This window comes from Chlamydotis macqueenii, chromosome 5 (assembly GCF_036417535.1).
Source record: "Chlamydotis macqueenii isolate bChlMac1 chromosome 5, bChlMac1.mat, whole genome shotgun sequence".
In the NCBI taxonomy this organism is placed as follows: Eukaryota; Metazoa; Chordata; class Aves; order Otidiformes; family Otididae; genus Chlamydotis; species Chlamydotis macqueenii.
In genome coordinates, this window is record NC_141560.1 from 40,728,923 (window position 1) to 40,746,160 (window position 17,238).

Here is a 17,238-nt window from a genome sequence, read left to right on the forward strand (position 1 = left end):
CTCTTAGTTTGAATAGAACAAAATTTGTATGACATATGGTGCTGCCTAGTCTGCTGTAAAGGTCACATTGCAGCAGAAATTGACAGCCTCTATAGATTTAAGAGTGCAAGGGTGTCACATGTCACAGTTTTAACAAACTGTTCCTATGTTTATACATTTTTAAAGAATTTCACAGGACCATCTAGTATTATATACTCAAGCAAGGAGATTCAGGGACTGCATATTAGCTTTCTTTGAATTTTAGAGTTTCTAGTCCAGAGAAGAATAGTAAATTTTGGTCTTACCATTTGTAAATTTAGAAGCTATTTGTCAGGGTTCTTGAAAGAAATTATCTTAAAGATCATAAGTTTGGAGAAGAAAAAAGTGCTCTAGAACTCCTGAGTTTTAAAATACTCAGAATTAATTTCTCAGGCTTTTTTTTTTCTGCACACATGAACTTGATTCTATTTTTAACAAAAACCAGAGTCTTTAAAATGATATAGACGAATCAGCTAAAGTAAAAAAGAAAATAATAATAACTGAAATAAAATATTGGAATTTGGTGGTACTACAATGCCAATGTATTTGTGAAAACGTAATTTTATATGTGACTGCATACATGAAGTGCTCGTTGACTTGGACTCTGAATTTAAGTATAGTGACATTTGATTTAAGATGTTAAAAAAAGCTTATTTTCTTAGTAAAATATTTTTTTTTACCTTTTTGAAATCCCAAAATACTTGCTGAAATAATAAAATCTTATTTCTGCATAATTGCCACAGGGCCTTACAGAAGTTGCAATTTTCTTATCAGTCTTCCTTTGGGAGTATAATTCCTTTAACAAACCAAGTCTTCCTGCTGAAGAGTCTCTGGTTCTACTGAATCATGGGAAATGCTGTCTGGATGAAAAGAACAGAGTAATCAATTGCCTGAACAACAGATGCACTGAGGCAAATAAACCAAATAACTGAAAGATCTTATGGGGTTTATGTAGTATTTATTTTCTCAATATTATATATCTCTGAGAAAACAAGAAATAGAAGTTTTTATGTAACTGTAACCCCGATTTTATATGAGATCTTTAGAATGAGCTCTTTTGACAACCTTCCTTATGAGAAAACAATCTAAATATTATTCCTTAATTTTTATCTCTTATTATTCTCTTGCACAGTGAGGGAAAAAAATAAAAATCAGTGGTTCCATGATAGTAACACTAGAGGTGACCTTAAGTCATTGCTGTGCAAGTTCCACATTACACTGTAACTGGTCTGGTTTTGTAGATGATCAGGAAAGTGTCTACAGTAAGAGGTGAGTCAAGGGTAAACCTTTTGCACGTATTGAGATTTATATTTTGCACAGATATGTAACTTTATTTTTACATGCATATATTTTTATCCATACTTAAAGGATTGTTGCTAAATAAGATTATGGTAGAGAAGATTTTATGTTTTATGTAAAATCTTGGCTCCTAGGAGCCATTTCAATTAATTTTCCTACCTTCACAAGTTTTCGGTATGCAAGAGCTTAAAAATTTGAAGCTAAGAGAAAATCAAGAAAAATGGACAAATATGGGGAGTAGAAAACAATTTTATCATTGCTTCTTGAAGAATATTTTTTATTAAATGCTTCATTTGCCATGTAGAATTTTTTTTGTATTTTAGCAAGTTTTTTTTTTTTATGGAGATTCAAAGCAGGTGAAATTGTAAATGGTTCTTTTAGGATATTTTTGTAACAACCTTCTAATAGCATACATCCTCTGAGGCCAACTTTTATTTAGTTCTTCTATCCATTTTTGGCGTCTGTGTGTATATATCTGTATGTATATAATTACTGTCCTTTTCTCAAAGGGCTTATGTTCTCTTACTTTCAAGGTGTTCTAGCTACCTTGGACATAAATCAGAGGAATGAATGTAATTGTTGTGAAAATCCTTTTTCTTGCAAACACTTGACAAGTTTGATCTGTGAATAGTATGTAATGACAGACAGTGGACTGACAGTGTCATTCAGAATTCTCTTGATGTGTGGATCTGATTTTTTTTTTTAATATATTTATTATCATGTACAATTTCTGGGAAAATTATGAAGAAACAGGCTTTTAGAAAGAATTAACCAAGTGTAGTATGTCTCAATACAGCAAAACAGCTCTCCTAGTCTTTGCTAAAGTAAGGCACACTCTCAAGGTTATAAACGTGCTTTTGAGTGTTTCTGAACTAGAATCTGTGAAACTGAGATGAGAATAGCTGCTGGTACAGGCATGTACTATTTTTTTTTTTTTAACTTTTGCTCTCAGAAATTTTGAAAATTAAAACAGTGCAGTCATTCATTGCAGGGGTGAAATGAGTCATAACTTTGTAGGTATGCAGCACAGAGAATAATGAAAAACTTTCAAAGATGACCCTGATCTAGCAAAACATGCTTAAATATGTGAGTAGTTATGAGACTTCTCTCTTAATTATGAAGGAGGAGTATGTTCACTGATACAGCCATTTCATACACTGATACAGCTTAGTCATCAATTGCATTTTTTTCTTTTCTGCCAATGATGCTGTCTCCTGTTTATTGTTGTCAGAATACTGTTTAACTCTTTAAGCTCTTTTATGCTTTCTTTTAAAGAAATCTGCTGCAACAGATGGTTGTTTTGTTTAATCATGTTGTTGAACCATCTGTTCACACAGTCAGATGGGAGAAGACAGATTTAGCAGATCTCACTCAGTAAGAGCGAGATTCACTCAGTTGGTTTCCGTCTCACACAACCTTACAGACTTCTCCCTCACTCATTTACAGCTCTCTAGCATAATTTAGTGATGGTTTGCATCTGGTGTAGGCTGAAAAGCTAGCTGAAGTGATACATTGCAGCCTGGGGAATGGCATGTAGACTTCATACCTTCCCTAGGAAGCTTTTCAAGGGCATAATTGTTCACTGCAGCCTGTTACCATCTTCTCCCTCTGCTCCCGAGCCATGTGGCTCACAGGTGTAAGAGAATACTGTTTTCTGGCTGAGGCAAAAGGAATGGTATCTGCAAAGGTGTAATAGGTGCAGATAGTGGCATATAGCCACTGGAGTGGTGGAGGATCATGCTACTTGAATAAGGTGTACAGACCCTACTTCTGTCTTTCCCATTTCTTCAGATTTCTATAAAATTTAGTTTCCAGAGAACTTACCACACAACTAGAGTTGCTGCTCCAGTTAAAATGTGGTTTCTCTGACCAAACTGGGTTTTGGACGTTTACTGAATTTGTCGGATGAAATCTGACTAATACATGTTTCTTTTGGAGATGTTCCTTCAGCATACCCACAGTGGCTGTAAAATGAATCATAAATATTTGAGATAAGACTTCATTAACTGGAAACTGCAGCAATGAATAGATAAAATTTCATCTTGACAAATTAGCTGCAAATCCTTTTTCTTCATAAAATTATACTGTCTCTAATATTGCCTGTCTGCCTTAAACAAATGGGTGGAAAGGAAAAGTGGAGGAAAAGCAGTGATACTTACAGCTTAACACTTAAGTATTTGCAGAAGTTGTAGAGATTTCTTTAAAAATAATTCTTTAAATTATTTTGAGGAATCCTGTACCATTTCTTTGTTTAAATGTATCTATTTTAATTGTATGTGGCATTGCTTCCTGAGGAAGCAATGAACAGGCAACCACTCTTCTGTCAAGTGAAGTGAGAATATTCAGAACCTGTAGGGGCAAGTTTTACGGTTTTGATGAACCTATGAGTCTAGCAGTAACAAAAAGTCTCCCCAGATGTGTAGCTAGCAGTGGTGATGTTTTGAAAGCAGTAATGGCTTTTCTAATTTTTTTAAATTGCTTTTCTCCTATCATTTCCTTTTTTTCTGTTTATGACATTATGGTAACCCTGTGGGTAAAGAAATTAATGAAAGAAGCCTTAGGTGGCATAAATTTTACACAGCTGGTAGCAGTCACTTGTGACCATCAGCTTTCTCTTGACTATAGCTTCCACGGTGTCTGAAAGGAAGGTAAATGCCCTGAGAGACTTAAACCCTACATTTTAAAAGATTTTTTTAAATGCAAAACATGACCCACAGGTAACTGCGACTATTTTCTTTCATTGCTGCAACTGTAGCTAATAGAAAAAGAGGAATGGTGGCTAGGAATATTGTCCGTAATAAACCACCAGCTTTGCAAGAAAATAACCTTTTTCCAAGCCAAAATGGCTCAAATTTGGGGACCTTTAGGCATGTTGCCATGTATATTTTCTTATGGAAGAGTGATAGCTGTGGTAGGGCTGCCTATTTTATGGGAGAAAACTTTTATTTAATTGGAGGTGGAACTGACATTGGTTTTACAGCTGTTGAATTGTGGGGATGGGGAGCTTACTTAGTTTTATTTCTTTAGAGATCTCTAATAATCTCTTCCAGTAATTTGCTAGGTATTTAAAGGAATAAACCACAGAATTTCATTGTTATTGGCTAATTTGCTTCTTTTTCTCTCAGGGAAAGATCATGTCTGTAGATTCATTGGATGTGGAAGAAATGACAGATTTAACTATGTGGTCATGCAATTGCAGGTCAGTACATCAAATAGAGGTTCAAGTTTTGCTTGTGTGTTTTGGTTTATTAGCCAAGCATATATGAAAATACCAGTAAATTTTTAGAGGATGACAAATTAAAAAAAAAAACCACCCCAAAGATCTTGAACACACTTTACTGAAAGATGTGATCCTGTGACAAGGGATAAAATGGGTGATTAGCACTTAAAATTATGGGATTATTGTCCTTTATCATCTTGGTGAATATGAATACTGGAAAAAGAAGTGTACTGTAGTTCGTACTGTTGGTCATCCGTTCTTTTGACAGACCAAGAGTTCTGTGATGTCATGGGGATGCATTTCCTAAGTAGTATATTTTACATCTGGTTAAGTAATCTAAGATATACTGTATAATTAAATAATTTACCTACTTTTCCTTAAAGAAATGAGTGTAAAGAAGTCTTTGAGCATTTTCTCAGCGACCTTTTTTTCAGATATGACACAGATAGAAGACTAGTACATACACTGTTAATATTCTAATAGAGATTAGTTTCATCCATGTTATTTAGGAGTAGAAAGATACTAAGATTCATATTTTCAAAAACAGATTCTAAATTTAATGTTGGAGATACTTAGGGACATACTGCACTTAGGTGAGATGTGTTATCCTTGAATATGAAAATAGGTAGTGAGCATATTCCATGGTTAACCATGAACAGCTAAAGAAGTAGTAGGAAGACATTACTCTATCTGTGAACCTTGGAACTAGTATTTTTAAATGAAAATGTCCTTTTAATTTGATCAGGGTCGTAACTTGGCAGACCTGCGTCGGAGCCAGTCTCGAGGAACATTCACCATTAGTACCACTCTGCGACTTGGGAAGCAGATTTTGGAGTCTATTGAAAGTATTCATTCTGTGGGATTCCTGCACAGAGACATAAAACCGGTAAGTCTATCCATTAAAACAAAACAGGCAAGTAATATGTGGTCATTAGATGGTTGCATAAGTAAGAGCAAGTTCTATACTAGATGTTAAAATGGAAAAATGAGAAGGGATAGAAAATTTAATGTTTATTCATCAGATAGTACAGATTTCTGTTAATTAACGTTGGATTACAACAACATTAAACTTTGGTCTTTATCATCATTGTTTCCAGTTACTTAGCCCTCCTTGCAATTTTCTGTAGATAAAACTTCCAACTTTTATCTGTAGCGTAATGCAATCAAGAGTATTTGCCGTGAGATATGATATAATGAGTTTGGTTAATGGTAATTAATATCTTGACATAATAAATCTAAGAGAATAGATTCTAACTGTAGGGTGTATTTGTAAGCTCTTCAATAGCAGTTTTTTGATATTTAATATTTTTATAACAAACAAGGAAAGAAAAGACACACTGTAAGAGAAAACTATTAAATTGTTTTATTGTGCAATTCTAATAAAATGAATGTTGTCAAAATGTCGTGAGGACAGTGCCTTCCTAATAGCATCACGTTTTTGTTCTTATTATTTTTTTTCTGGTTTTCTTTGAATTTATTCCTGAAGTTGCATCAACTATTATTAATATTTCTCTATATTAAAAATATAATTAGAACTCTGAACTTTGTAAATTTGTAAATTAAAAAAAATAAGCAAATCTTGTATTTTCCAATAGATGTAAATATGGCTGGTTATATCTGGCACATATAGCTAAATTTCCTGTCAGCTGAATTATGTTTACATAAAACCTCTGATAACTTTCGTTACATGAGGGAATTTTTGTTTTCGTCACTTGATCCTTGCAACTTTTTGTAAAACTTGTATTCTCCCTGACTCATCCCCAAGACTTCATTTAATAAGAAAAGGACACAGAGGCAGTCAATGTCAAGTAAAATAGGTGAGGAGGAGTTAGCTGGAGTGCAAGATTTTAATGATGAAAACAATTCAAGTTTTGAATGGGAAATATGTTCCTTTCTGGCTGGCAGGCAGGATGGATTGGGGACATCTTGTTATCTGGCTGCATCTTAGAGTCTGTGGGCTCAAACACAACAGAAATGGAGAATGCTGTTACAGGGTGGAAAAAAATGGAAAATTAAATGTTGAGCCAGGATAAACAGCAGCGCGAGGCAATATATTAGATTCATAAAAGAAGCAACTTTTGTTCCCGTTTAGGAGTTATATTGTGACTTACATATGCAAAAGAAGGCACAATTGCTTTCTAGCATGTAGTTTTCCTGGCTTGAAAATACAAGTCTGTTTTATCTTTCATTGTTTACCTTTTAGATAGATTATACTGAAAGCAAGCTTTGTGCTGAGCTGAAATCTTGAAATCCTTGTTTGGTTTTTTGCCTCGTGATGAATCAGGCAATGCTGAGATTCTGTTCCATTTAAAAATAATCTTGATCACACTCATTTCAATTCATGGTTTTGATTGGTTTTTACCCTCAACCTTTGATGTTGAAGCAGCTGTGAATTTCAGATTTATTTAGAAAAGTACTGCTTGTTCACTTAATGGAAAAGGAAAAGTAGTTTTTCTAGACTTAATTGCATTAAGCTTCCAGCTTGCTCAGATGTGTAGTTTCAATTCCGTTTCACAGAACTTGTTTTTAGCTTTATCTCTTTTAATATCACATAATCTATTTTAAGGGGATTTGGTGGGTAGCGACTTGAACCAATTCAGCCACTGTGTTCAAACATCATAAACTAGTGGTGTCAAATTTTTTTTTTGAAGGGCTAACATGGAATGTTAATCCGTAGAGGCAAGTAAGAAAATTTACTGAAGCTTTTCAGAATGAATTACTTCCTTAAGTCCTCACTGACTTTCTAGCTTTCACTGTTTGTTTGGGTTTGTTTGTATGTTTAAGTCTAGTTTTTCCCCCTTCTATGAAAAAGAAAAGGCAGTTTTCACCCCTTATTCTGCATTCTGCATTATGATATTAGTGCATTTCTTTAGATGATCTTGTTAGTCCCTAGGCTGATAGTTTTTTGAAATGTCCAAATCAAAAGATGTGAGTGGATGAAATAGTTAGAAAATTCTTGCTAAAAAATAATATATTCTAAGTGACAAAGTATGGTGACAATCTCTTTGGACCATGTAGGCTGCTGTTCAGATATGCTAAGCTGGATGTCTGATTTTCACAACAACTTTTTCCTCAAATTAATAGGAGTTTAGTAGAACTGAAAATACAGAAGGAAGGATAGACAAGTAGAACATGGATTTTCTATGATTGTGTTGCTTCATTAATATGTGCACATGTCAAAACGTGTATGTGTGTATATCTATGTCTATCTGTGTTTTTCTTCCTAGTCTAACTTCGCAATGGGACGTTTTCCTAGCACCTGTAGGAAGTGTTATATGCTGGATTTTGGCTTGGCACGGCAATTTACCAACTCGTGTGGGGATGTCAGACCAGTAAGATTTTTTCACAGTTGTCAATTTGATTAACTGAAGTGGTAATATGCTGTCGTCCTTTTTTTTTTTTTTTTTTTTTTTTTTTTTCCTTCTTCCCTGGAGGACTATGGGAGTTGCATTGAACTGGTAACTGATCTAAACTTGACAAACATAATCCCAAATCAGAAACGCTATGTGATTTATTGATTATATTAAAAGATTGGCAGTTGGGAATGAATCAGGTTTCTGATTTTTGGCATGAGGCAGAGATCTAGTCTATGATTTTTTTGGGGTAATCTATCTTTTGATTCGGAAAATCAAGTGACAAATAGGTTTTCATTAAATATCAGAGCAGTAGACCAGAGCTGAATTTCACTTGGTATTATATATTGCATTAAGAAAAAAAAAAAAAAATCTGTGTAGGAGAAAAAAGTCAAACACTAAAATGAATATATAGTCTTCTGAAAGAGAACATTGGAATAATTACAACAATGATAGAACACTAATTATAGTATGTAACAGGACATACTTAAGTGTAGTTGATGTGATCCCATGTGATGCAGTGTGAAGAAAATTCTAGATAAAATATTATCAATGAGGACGTTATAATTTTAAGTACAGTAGAGCCTCCCTAATTCACTGGTGGGCAGTCCTTTTGTTAATTTCAAAGTTTGAAAATGACGCGTCAGTACATGGTGATGTTTTAAATAAATGTATTTTCTTTGTTAATCTAGTTCAGTTTACGTTTTGATGGTAATACTGAATAATGTACTAGTCAATATTGTGCAGGATATTTATTGATGTGATGCGATTTCAGTGGTAGGAACCATCTCTACAGGATTTTCAATTTTATTTTGCCTAAAAAGCTGAGAAAGTGGCAAATTTTTGTGTGCAACTTATGAGGTATGTGAATTAGTAAGGTAAATTAGTGGGGTTCTGCTGTACTCTGTTCCTTCAGCCATAATGCTGGACACTGCAATGAAAGCAAAGAGCAGGGGAGACCAACAGAGTGGCTGCTGCTGTTGGAAAGGTGAGCTAAACATTTTAAGTAGCTTTAAAATTTTTTTCTTTATTTCTCAATGTTCTTGTTGTGTTCTGTTTGTTTCATTGCTTATAATGTTTTTTCTAACTGACCTGTAATTTTGAAGACCCAACAATTCCCAAGATTCTGTAATTTCTATATATACACACACCAATGGTAGTATTTTCAGAAAAAAATACGTGATAACAACAGAAAATTTAATATTTTTGCTATTCTTGCTTTTGTAACAGTTCAGCTCTTGCCTTTTGTTTTTCATTGCAGTGCCCTACAATGTAACTGAAGTAATTCTTCAAATTAATCTGTTTAGAATTTTCTGGCAGTGTAATCCATATTAGTAGAGTGGCGGTGAGGTGGGGGGAGAAAAGACAGTAGTTTTATTTGTAGTTAATAGTCAGAAATGGCTCTTGTATAGATAACAACTATACTGTTGGCCTTGCTTACTAATAACATTTCTTAATATTTTCATTAAATATGCTATATGCTTCTCCTTAAGGCTATCCTCCTTCTAAACTTCATTAGATTTCTTCAGCAGATACTGCAAATAACCTGGAACAATGTAAAAGCATGTTCTCCAAAAAACATAGTACTCTATTGGTAAGAACCTGTTTCTTAGTTAAGGTTGATTATTAGATTTTTATGATAAGCCTAATTTTCTGTATACCTGACTTCTGCAGAAAGAAACGAGTCCCATTGAGATTTTACATATCACCCTTAAGTCCTTGAATTTCCATGATGTGTTATAAAGAATCAGAAGAGAAGTTTAGGAAGTTATAGTATTAGGTTTTAGTCCTTTGGCAGCTTTGTTTTTCCCCTAACAGTAAGGAATTCCTGGTGGCCATAAATCTGTTTTTCCAACTCAGAAAGATGGAAAAGGCTTATATGGATACTGTTGAAAGCAGGAGAGTTTGACAGGACTGTACTTCCTTCCAGAAATCATTGGCCAGCACCAATGGCTAGCATATACATTACAACAGGTGGAGATAAAAACTTGAGTTAGCTTCAAGACTGGCAGAGAAAAAATGCGTTGTATAGTTCTTTGACAAAATGCAACTTAGACTGGCAAGGGAGTTGAAACTAAAAGGCAATTACAAGAATAAATTATCATCAGTTGTATAGTATGAATATTCTTGTTAATATAGGTAGTATTCACTTGGCTGAAGTTCAAACAAGAAGTTGAAAGGAGGTCCTTATGGTAAGGAAGACTGCTTTCTTTTGTGAAATCAGGTCAAGAAGCAAAGAGGAAATGAGAAATTTATCAAACCATTAAGCTACTCAACACTAAACTCTTAGTTAATTCCAGTACGTTGTACCAAGATAGAGGAATGCAGCAGTTGATAAGGTGTTCTTGTTTCAGATCTGTTATAAGAAGAGGAATTATAGAATTTGGGAATCTGTGACTTTATTTCAGTATTTGACTGAAGTATGTGCTAGTGGTACTGATATGTTCAACCATCCATTTGGACCCTTCTGCATTCCTGTTAAACCTGTGCTTATTCTAGTCTGAATCCCTTCTTTTGTCCCTCCTCTCTGGTTTCCTTTCTACATCCACCTCCTCATATTGCTTTGCTTCCAGTTAGACTAATTTCTCTCCTTGCGGTTTTGGTGCCCATTGGAATAGTGTGATGCAGCTAAGTGAAGTTTTCTTTGCTCTCAATTTCTTTTATTTGCACCACAATGAAACCTGAAAGCATTCTGAAGGAGTGAGAGAAAAGAAATTCAGGCTGTTGCAACTCTGGATTGAATTATGGCAAGAATACTGAATTATGTCCATCATGACAGACAGAACATACAAAGAATTTAGATGGCTGATTCAGACAGAGCTGTATTGAGTTTGTGTGAAGTTTAGTTTTTCAAAAGCTCAGGCATAAACACTTCTGGATGGTTAGTAGAATATTCCTTGACATCATCATCATACACACTCAGATTTCTCCTTGTCTGTCTTCATTCCAGGGCACATTTGGGCTATAGGCTTCCTAGAAGTTGTTACAGGAGTTAATAAACAAAACATACATTTGTTTCAGTTGCATTCAAGAACAGTTTGAAATTATTTGCTAAATATAAAGCAAGCTGCTACAAAAACAGTCATCTGACATGAAGAATTTAATCTTAAATTGGTAATACGCAGAAAGTTTCAAGCAGGATCTGATATGGAAAGTAGTGGCCAATGTTTAAGTACAGATTTTACTACAGGTGCCATGTATGGCATTGAAGTTCACAAACGGGCAGCAGTGCTAATAAGTCTGGAAAAATGTTGATGAAGTTGTAGCAATATTCCAATAAGAAATATTTATGCTTTAAAGTCAAAATGAAGATTCACTCAGGTTAGAGAACGTAAATATTTTTGGTGCTATCTGCAGTAAGTACTTTTTTATTTAATGTTGTTATTACAATAGTTACCAAACATACCTATTTTCATTACAGAAAATGCATTGATGACAGACACTTTCCTAGCATGGACTTAGCTCTCCCTCATCTTTTCTACAGTGTAAAGACCCATTCTGAACATTCTGTTTCTTCATGTGCACTTACCTGTCTATAATACTCCGAATCACAGAATCTTTAAGGTTGGAAAAGACCTCCAAGATCATCAAGTCCAACCATCAGCCTAACACCACCATGTCCACTAAAATCATAGCCTAGGGAACTAAGTTTCCCATGCATCGTATTAATTTAATTGCAGGATTTTAATAAGTTATCATAGACTCATTTTGGGCAAATTTTACAGTATCGTTGGATCTATTTGTGTTCACTGCAGTCTATTCTCTCATTCTGCTGCCTTGCTTTTCTACCTTCCTGAGATGGCTGCAGAATTAAGTTAAAAGCAGATCTATCTTACATGATAAATTAAATTACGCTCTAGAGTAAATATATGTTTTTACAGCAAAAATTGCTCCCAGAATTTTTGTGCGCTACGGGCAAACAAAGCCAGTGTTTAAGTACTGCTTATTTCTGTTTAACTTGAGTGTAATCTAGCTTTTTCTCCTTTGTGGGAGCACTCATTTCTTGAATTCTCATTTGATGGTTGTTCATTGCTAAAGAGAAGTTTTAAAATGAGACTTTTAACACATTAACTAGAATAAGAATGTATTTTAATTTATGATTTCTCATGAAATAAAGTAAGGTTTATCTCACTGGTTTGTTTCTTCTGCTGTTGTTTACCATAAGTAGTGTTTATTGCAAAGTTTACAACAAATAAAGCTACTCTGGTTCAATCTGCCTTGAAATTAATGGGGGTTCATTTATTAGTAAGTTGAAATTATTTTGTGTGTTAAAAATATGTATTAATTAAGTTATCTAGGGATCTTGATTACATTAAGCTTGCAAAGAAAATTGCTTAGGTAGATTAGTCTATGACTGAAAGAAAATTATTAGCTTATCTTTACTGAGAGATGTTAGCATCCCAAATTTAAAAATTTCTGTAATAATGCCATCAGAACTAATATTTAGCTTCTCCCATGCCCATGTGATAACAACATACTGCCTATTGACATCTTCTTTTCCTGTGCTGTTTTTTCTCAACATTACTAGCTTTTGTCTCCTATGATTCCTGGCAGCTTTCTCTCCTTTTCTCTTTTTTTTTTTTTTTTTTTTCCATTTTGCATTAATACAAATCTTAAACCTGCATCCATGTAGTTTCTGCCTCTTTATCTTTGGTGACAGTCTTCCTTTATCTGACTTTCTTCTGGCTCCAGCTTCTTTCAAAATTTAATTTCAAATCATCTTTCCTCAGCGTATCCCTCTCTAGTTTTATGTTCCATCCTTTTCCCCTTTTTCTTCAGATAGCCTCATTCATAAAAACGTTTTTTCATCTCCATGCACATGATTCACATTCATGATGCCACTGTTCCAATACTACTTCCTTCTGTTCAAACTAAAACTGTCATCTGTCTCTAGTATCTTTGTGAATATCTTATAATGAACACAAACTCAATGTGTTCATAGTCTCCTTTCTCCTGTGCCAACCACTCAGCACTACTTCATTATAATCACTGCGTGCCACCATCTTCCTGTCACCAGTGCTTACTGGCAGTTTTGACTTGGTATGTCTTTACATCCAGTCTATGTATACAGCCTGACTGTGTTTTCTATATAATATATGCATGCATTCATATATGTATGTATGTATTCTTTTCTTTTATTCACAAACCTGAAGGTCTTGTGTAGGCTCATCATCCCCTGACCTGACTGATACAGTCAGATATTTGGTGTGACAAACACCGAAATTCAGGGTGCTACTACAGACATGATTTATGTGATTTGTTTTGATTATGTTACCCTTTCAAAGTGCATCAAACAAGCTACTTATTTTCATTTTTTAAGGCTCTTAAGGATCTCTGCCTGCACAGCCTGTTGTCTTTTATTCACAGTAAAGATAAGCAACAGTAAAGATGGTGACCTCCCTCCATTACCTACTTCTTATGTTGGAAGGGAGAGTTCTGTAACCATCCAAAACTGCACTGTTTTCTTTTAAATCTCTGTTTGGAAACAAAACTGGGAAAGCATCATTATTTTCTGTAGGAGCTGAAAATAATATTTGTTTGACCCTTAAACCTTGAAATACAGTGTGTAGTGACTGTAATTATTATTTAACGTTTAAATGGAAGGTGTGCTTAACAGCGAAAACAAGAATTTAGTGTCAGTTTGTACAGAGCTGCACCAAGATGGAGATAATACTGCATATGGAAAATATTATCTACTAATACAAGAAACAATACGTGAATGATAGGAAGGCTTCTTTATGCATGTGCTATGTATGTATTGCTGCCCTCTTATTTTGAATTACTGAAAAAAAAAGTAGTTTCAACATTACATTTTCACTTTGGCTGTTATTTATGTTTCTTATAGACAGATTGTGAGGGAGGATTTTTTGTTGTTGACTTATTTTCTTCCTGAGGAGTTACAGTGTCTCTGTACACTTCTTACCTGTAAGAATGGTCAAGGCAGAGAGCTTAGAATGAGGCAGCCTTTCTTGAAGATTATCCCAACTACTTCCATGAAGAGCTCAAGCTGTACTTCTGTATTAGAGGATCCCCCAGAGATTTGCTGTCATGATTGTCAGATCCTAAGACATCTCAGTGTCATTTTCAGAGACAGAATCATAGAATAGTTAGAGTTGGAAGGGACCTTCAAAGGTCTTCTAGTCCAACCCCCCTGCAAGGAGCAGGGACATCCCCAACTAGATCAGGTTGCTCAGAGCCTCATCCAACCTGGCCTTGAACATTTCCAGGGATGGGGCATCCACCAGCTCTCTGGGCAACCTGTGCCAGTGTTCTACAACTCACATTGTAAAAATTTTTTCCTAATATCCAATCTAAATCTACCTCCCTCTATTTTAAAACCATTGTGCCTTGTCCTGTCACAACAGGCCCTACTGAACAGCCTCTCCCCATCTTTCTTGTAGGCCCCCTTGAGGTACTGGAAGGCTGCTATAAGGTCTCCCTGGAGCCTCCTCTTCTCCAGGCTGAACAGCCCCAACTCTCTCAGCCTTTCTTCATAGGAGAGGTGCTCCAGCCCTCTGATCGTCTTCGTGGCCCTCCTCTGGACCCTCTCCAACAGGTCCGTCTCTTTCTTATGTTGGGGGCTCCAGAACTGGACACAGTACTCCAGGTGGGGTCTCACCAGAGCAGAGTAGAGGGGCAGAATCACATCCTTCGACGTGCTGGCCACGCTTCTTTTGATGCAGCTGAGGATGCGGTTGGCTTTCTGGGCTGCAAGGGTACATTGCTGGCTCATGTTGAGCTTCTCATCTACCAGCACTCCCAAGTCCTTCTCCTCAGGGCTACTCTTGATCCATTCTCTGCCCAGCCTGTATTTGTGGTTGAGATTGCCCTGACCCAGCTGCAGGACCTTGCACTTGGCCTTATTGAGGTTCATGAGGTTCTCATGGGCCCACCTCTCCAGCCTGTTAAGGTCCCTCTGGATGGCATCCCTTCCCTCCAGCATGTCAGCCGCACCACACAGCTTGGTGTCATCAGCAAACTTGCTGAGGGTGCACTCAGTCCCACTGTCCATGTTGCTGACAAAGTTTTTAATCAGGGCCAGTCCCAGTACTGACTCCTGAGGGATGCAACTTATTACTTGTCTCCACTTGGACATCAAGCCATTGACCACCACTCTCTGACTGTGTTTATCCAGCCAATTCCTTATCCACTGAGTTGCCTGTCTGTCAAGTCCATGTCTCTCCAGTTTAAAGACAAGAATGTCATGTGGGACAGTGTCAAAAGCTTTGCAGAAGTCCAGTTAGATGATGTCAGTTGCTCGTCCCTTGTTCACCGATGCTGTAACCCTGTCATAGAAGGCCACCAAATTGGTCAGGCACGATTTGCCCTTAGTGAAGCTATGTTGGCTGTCACCGATCACTTCCTTATTTTCCATGTGCCTTAGCATGGTTTCCAGGAGGATCTGTTTTATGATCTTGCCAGGTACAGAGGTGAGGCTGACCAGCCTGTAGTTGCCCGGGTCTTCCTTGTTTCCCTTTTTAAAAATGAGGGTTGTATTTCCCCTTTTCCACTCAGCAGGAACCTCACCATGCTGCTACGACTTCTCAACTGTGATGAACAGCAGCTTGGCAACTTTATCTGCCAGTTCTCTCAGGACCTCGTTCTTCTCCATGTCCCGGGTAACCAGGTGTCCTGTTTTCTCTTGCAGAGGGCCCACGTTCTCCCTGGTCTTCCTTTTATCCCTGGCATACCTAAAGAAGCTTTTCTTGTTGCCCTTGATGTCCCTGATCAGATTTAGTTCTGTCAGGGCTCTCGCCTTCCTTACCTGATCCCTGGCTGCTTGGACAACCTCTCTGTATTCCTCCCAGACTACCTGTCCTTGCTTCCACCCTCTGTATGCTTCCTTTTTGTGTTTTTTCAGTTCGTCCAGGAGCTCCTTGTTCATCCATACAGGCCATCTGGCATTTTCCTCTTTCTTGACATGCATCACTCCTGAGCTTGGAGTAGGTGATCTTTGAATATTAGCCAACTTTGTTGTGCCTCTCTTCCCTCTAGGGCTTTATTCTATGGTACACTACCAAGGAGATTACTAAATTGGCCAAAATCTTCTCCTGAAGTCCAGGGCACAGAGCTTGCTGTGTGCCCTCCTTGCTGCCCTCAGGATCTTGAACTCCACCATCTCATGGTCACTGCAGCTAAGGCTGCCCTTGAGCTCCACATTCCCCACCAGCCCCACCCTGCTGGTGAGAACAAGGTCCAGCATAGCATAGGTGTTGTTCGTCTTCGTACTACTCATCTTAATGTCAGATTCCATGGTGATTTAGCACCATTAAAACCATGCTACCCAAGAGTCCATTCAGCTGTAGCTGCTCCTACATAAGTACTGTTTTGAAAAATGCAGGTTTAATACAAAGAGCTTCTTGAAAAGTAATATTTAAAGAACAGGAAGAGAAGTCCCAAGTGAGCAATTTGGTTGTTCAACACTTGTGCTGCTTACTGTTATATTTTTAGAGCGTCACACGTGGACTGTCTTTTTACAGAATTGAGGAGGAAGCAGTTTTTAGCCCATTTCACTGTTTCTCCTCCCCCCCCCCCCCCCCACCCCAGGGGGATTTGCAATAGCATGATTTTTCACCCTTGGATTAGGTTATCTAAAATGACCTTCATTTGGTTTGCAGCGGCCAGATGACAGTATGACTGATTTTGAAAGTAAAAAAATAAGACGTTAAGGAGATATATCATAGAATCATAGAATGCTTAGGGTTGGAAGGGACCTTCAAAGGTCATCTAGTCCAACCCCCCTGCAAGGAGCAGGGACATCCCCAACTAGATCAGGTTGCTCAGAGCCTCATCCAACCTGGCCTTGAACATTTCCAGGGATGGGGCATCCACCAGCTCTCTGGGCAACCTGTGCCAGTGTTCTACAACTCTCATTGTAAAAGTTTTTTTCCTAATATCCAATCTAAATCTACCTCCCTCTGTTTTAAAACCATTGTGCCTTGTCCTGTCACAACAGGCCCTACTGAACAGCCTCTTCCCATCTTTCTTGTAGGCCCCCTTGAGGTACTGGAAGGCTGCTATAAGGTCTCCCTGGAGCCTCCTCTTCTCCAGGCTGAACAGCCCCAACTCTCTCAGCCTGTCCTCATAAGAGAGGTGCTCCAGCCCTCTTATCATCTTCGTGGCCCTCCTCTGGATCCTCTCCAACTGGTCCATGTACTTCTTGTGTTGGGGGCTCCAAAACTGGACACAGTACCCCAGGTGGGGTCTCACCAGAGCAGAGTAGAGGGGCAGAATCACCTCCCTCCACCATGCTCCTCTTGATGCAGCCCAGGATGTGGTTGGCCTTCTGGGCCACAAGGGTACATTGCTGGCTCATGTTGAGCTTCTCATCTACCAGCACTCCCAAGT

At 37.3% G+C, this 17,238-nt stretch overlaps 1 protein-coding gene across 1 annotated transcript in view; it reads left to right on the plus strand.

Moving 5' to 3' along the window:
* The window catches only part of TTBK2 (tau tubulin kinase 2), a 91,154-nt gene that overhangs the window by 32,537 nt on the left and 41,379 nt on the right, over window positions 1–17,238 (plus strand). The window contains exons 4-7 of the mRNA XM_086748751.1: window positions 4,443–4,516; window positions 5,283–5,423; window positions 7,765–7,869; window positions 9,410–9,484. Coding sequence (XP_086604877.1) covers window positions 4,443–4,516; window positions 5,283–5,423; window positions 7,765–7,869; window positions 9,410–9,484 — 395 coding nt within the window. The remainder of the gene's footprint in view (window positions 1–4,442; window positions 4,517–5,282; window positions 5,424–7,764; window positions 7,870–9,409; window positions 9,485–17,238) is intronic.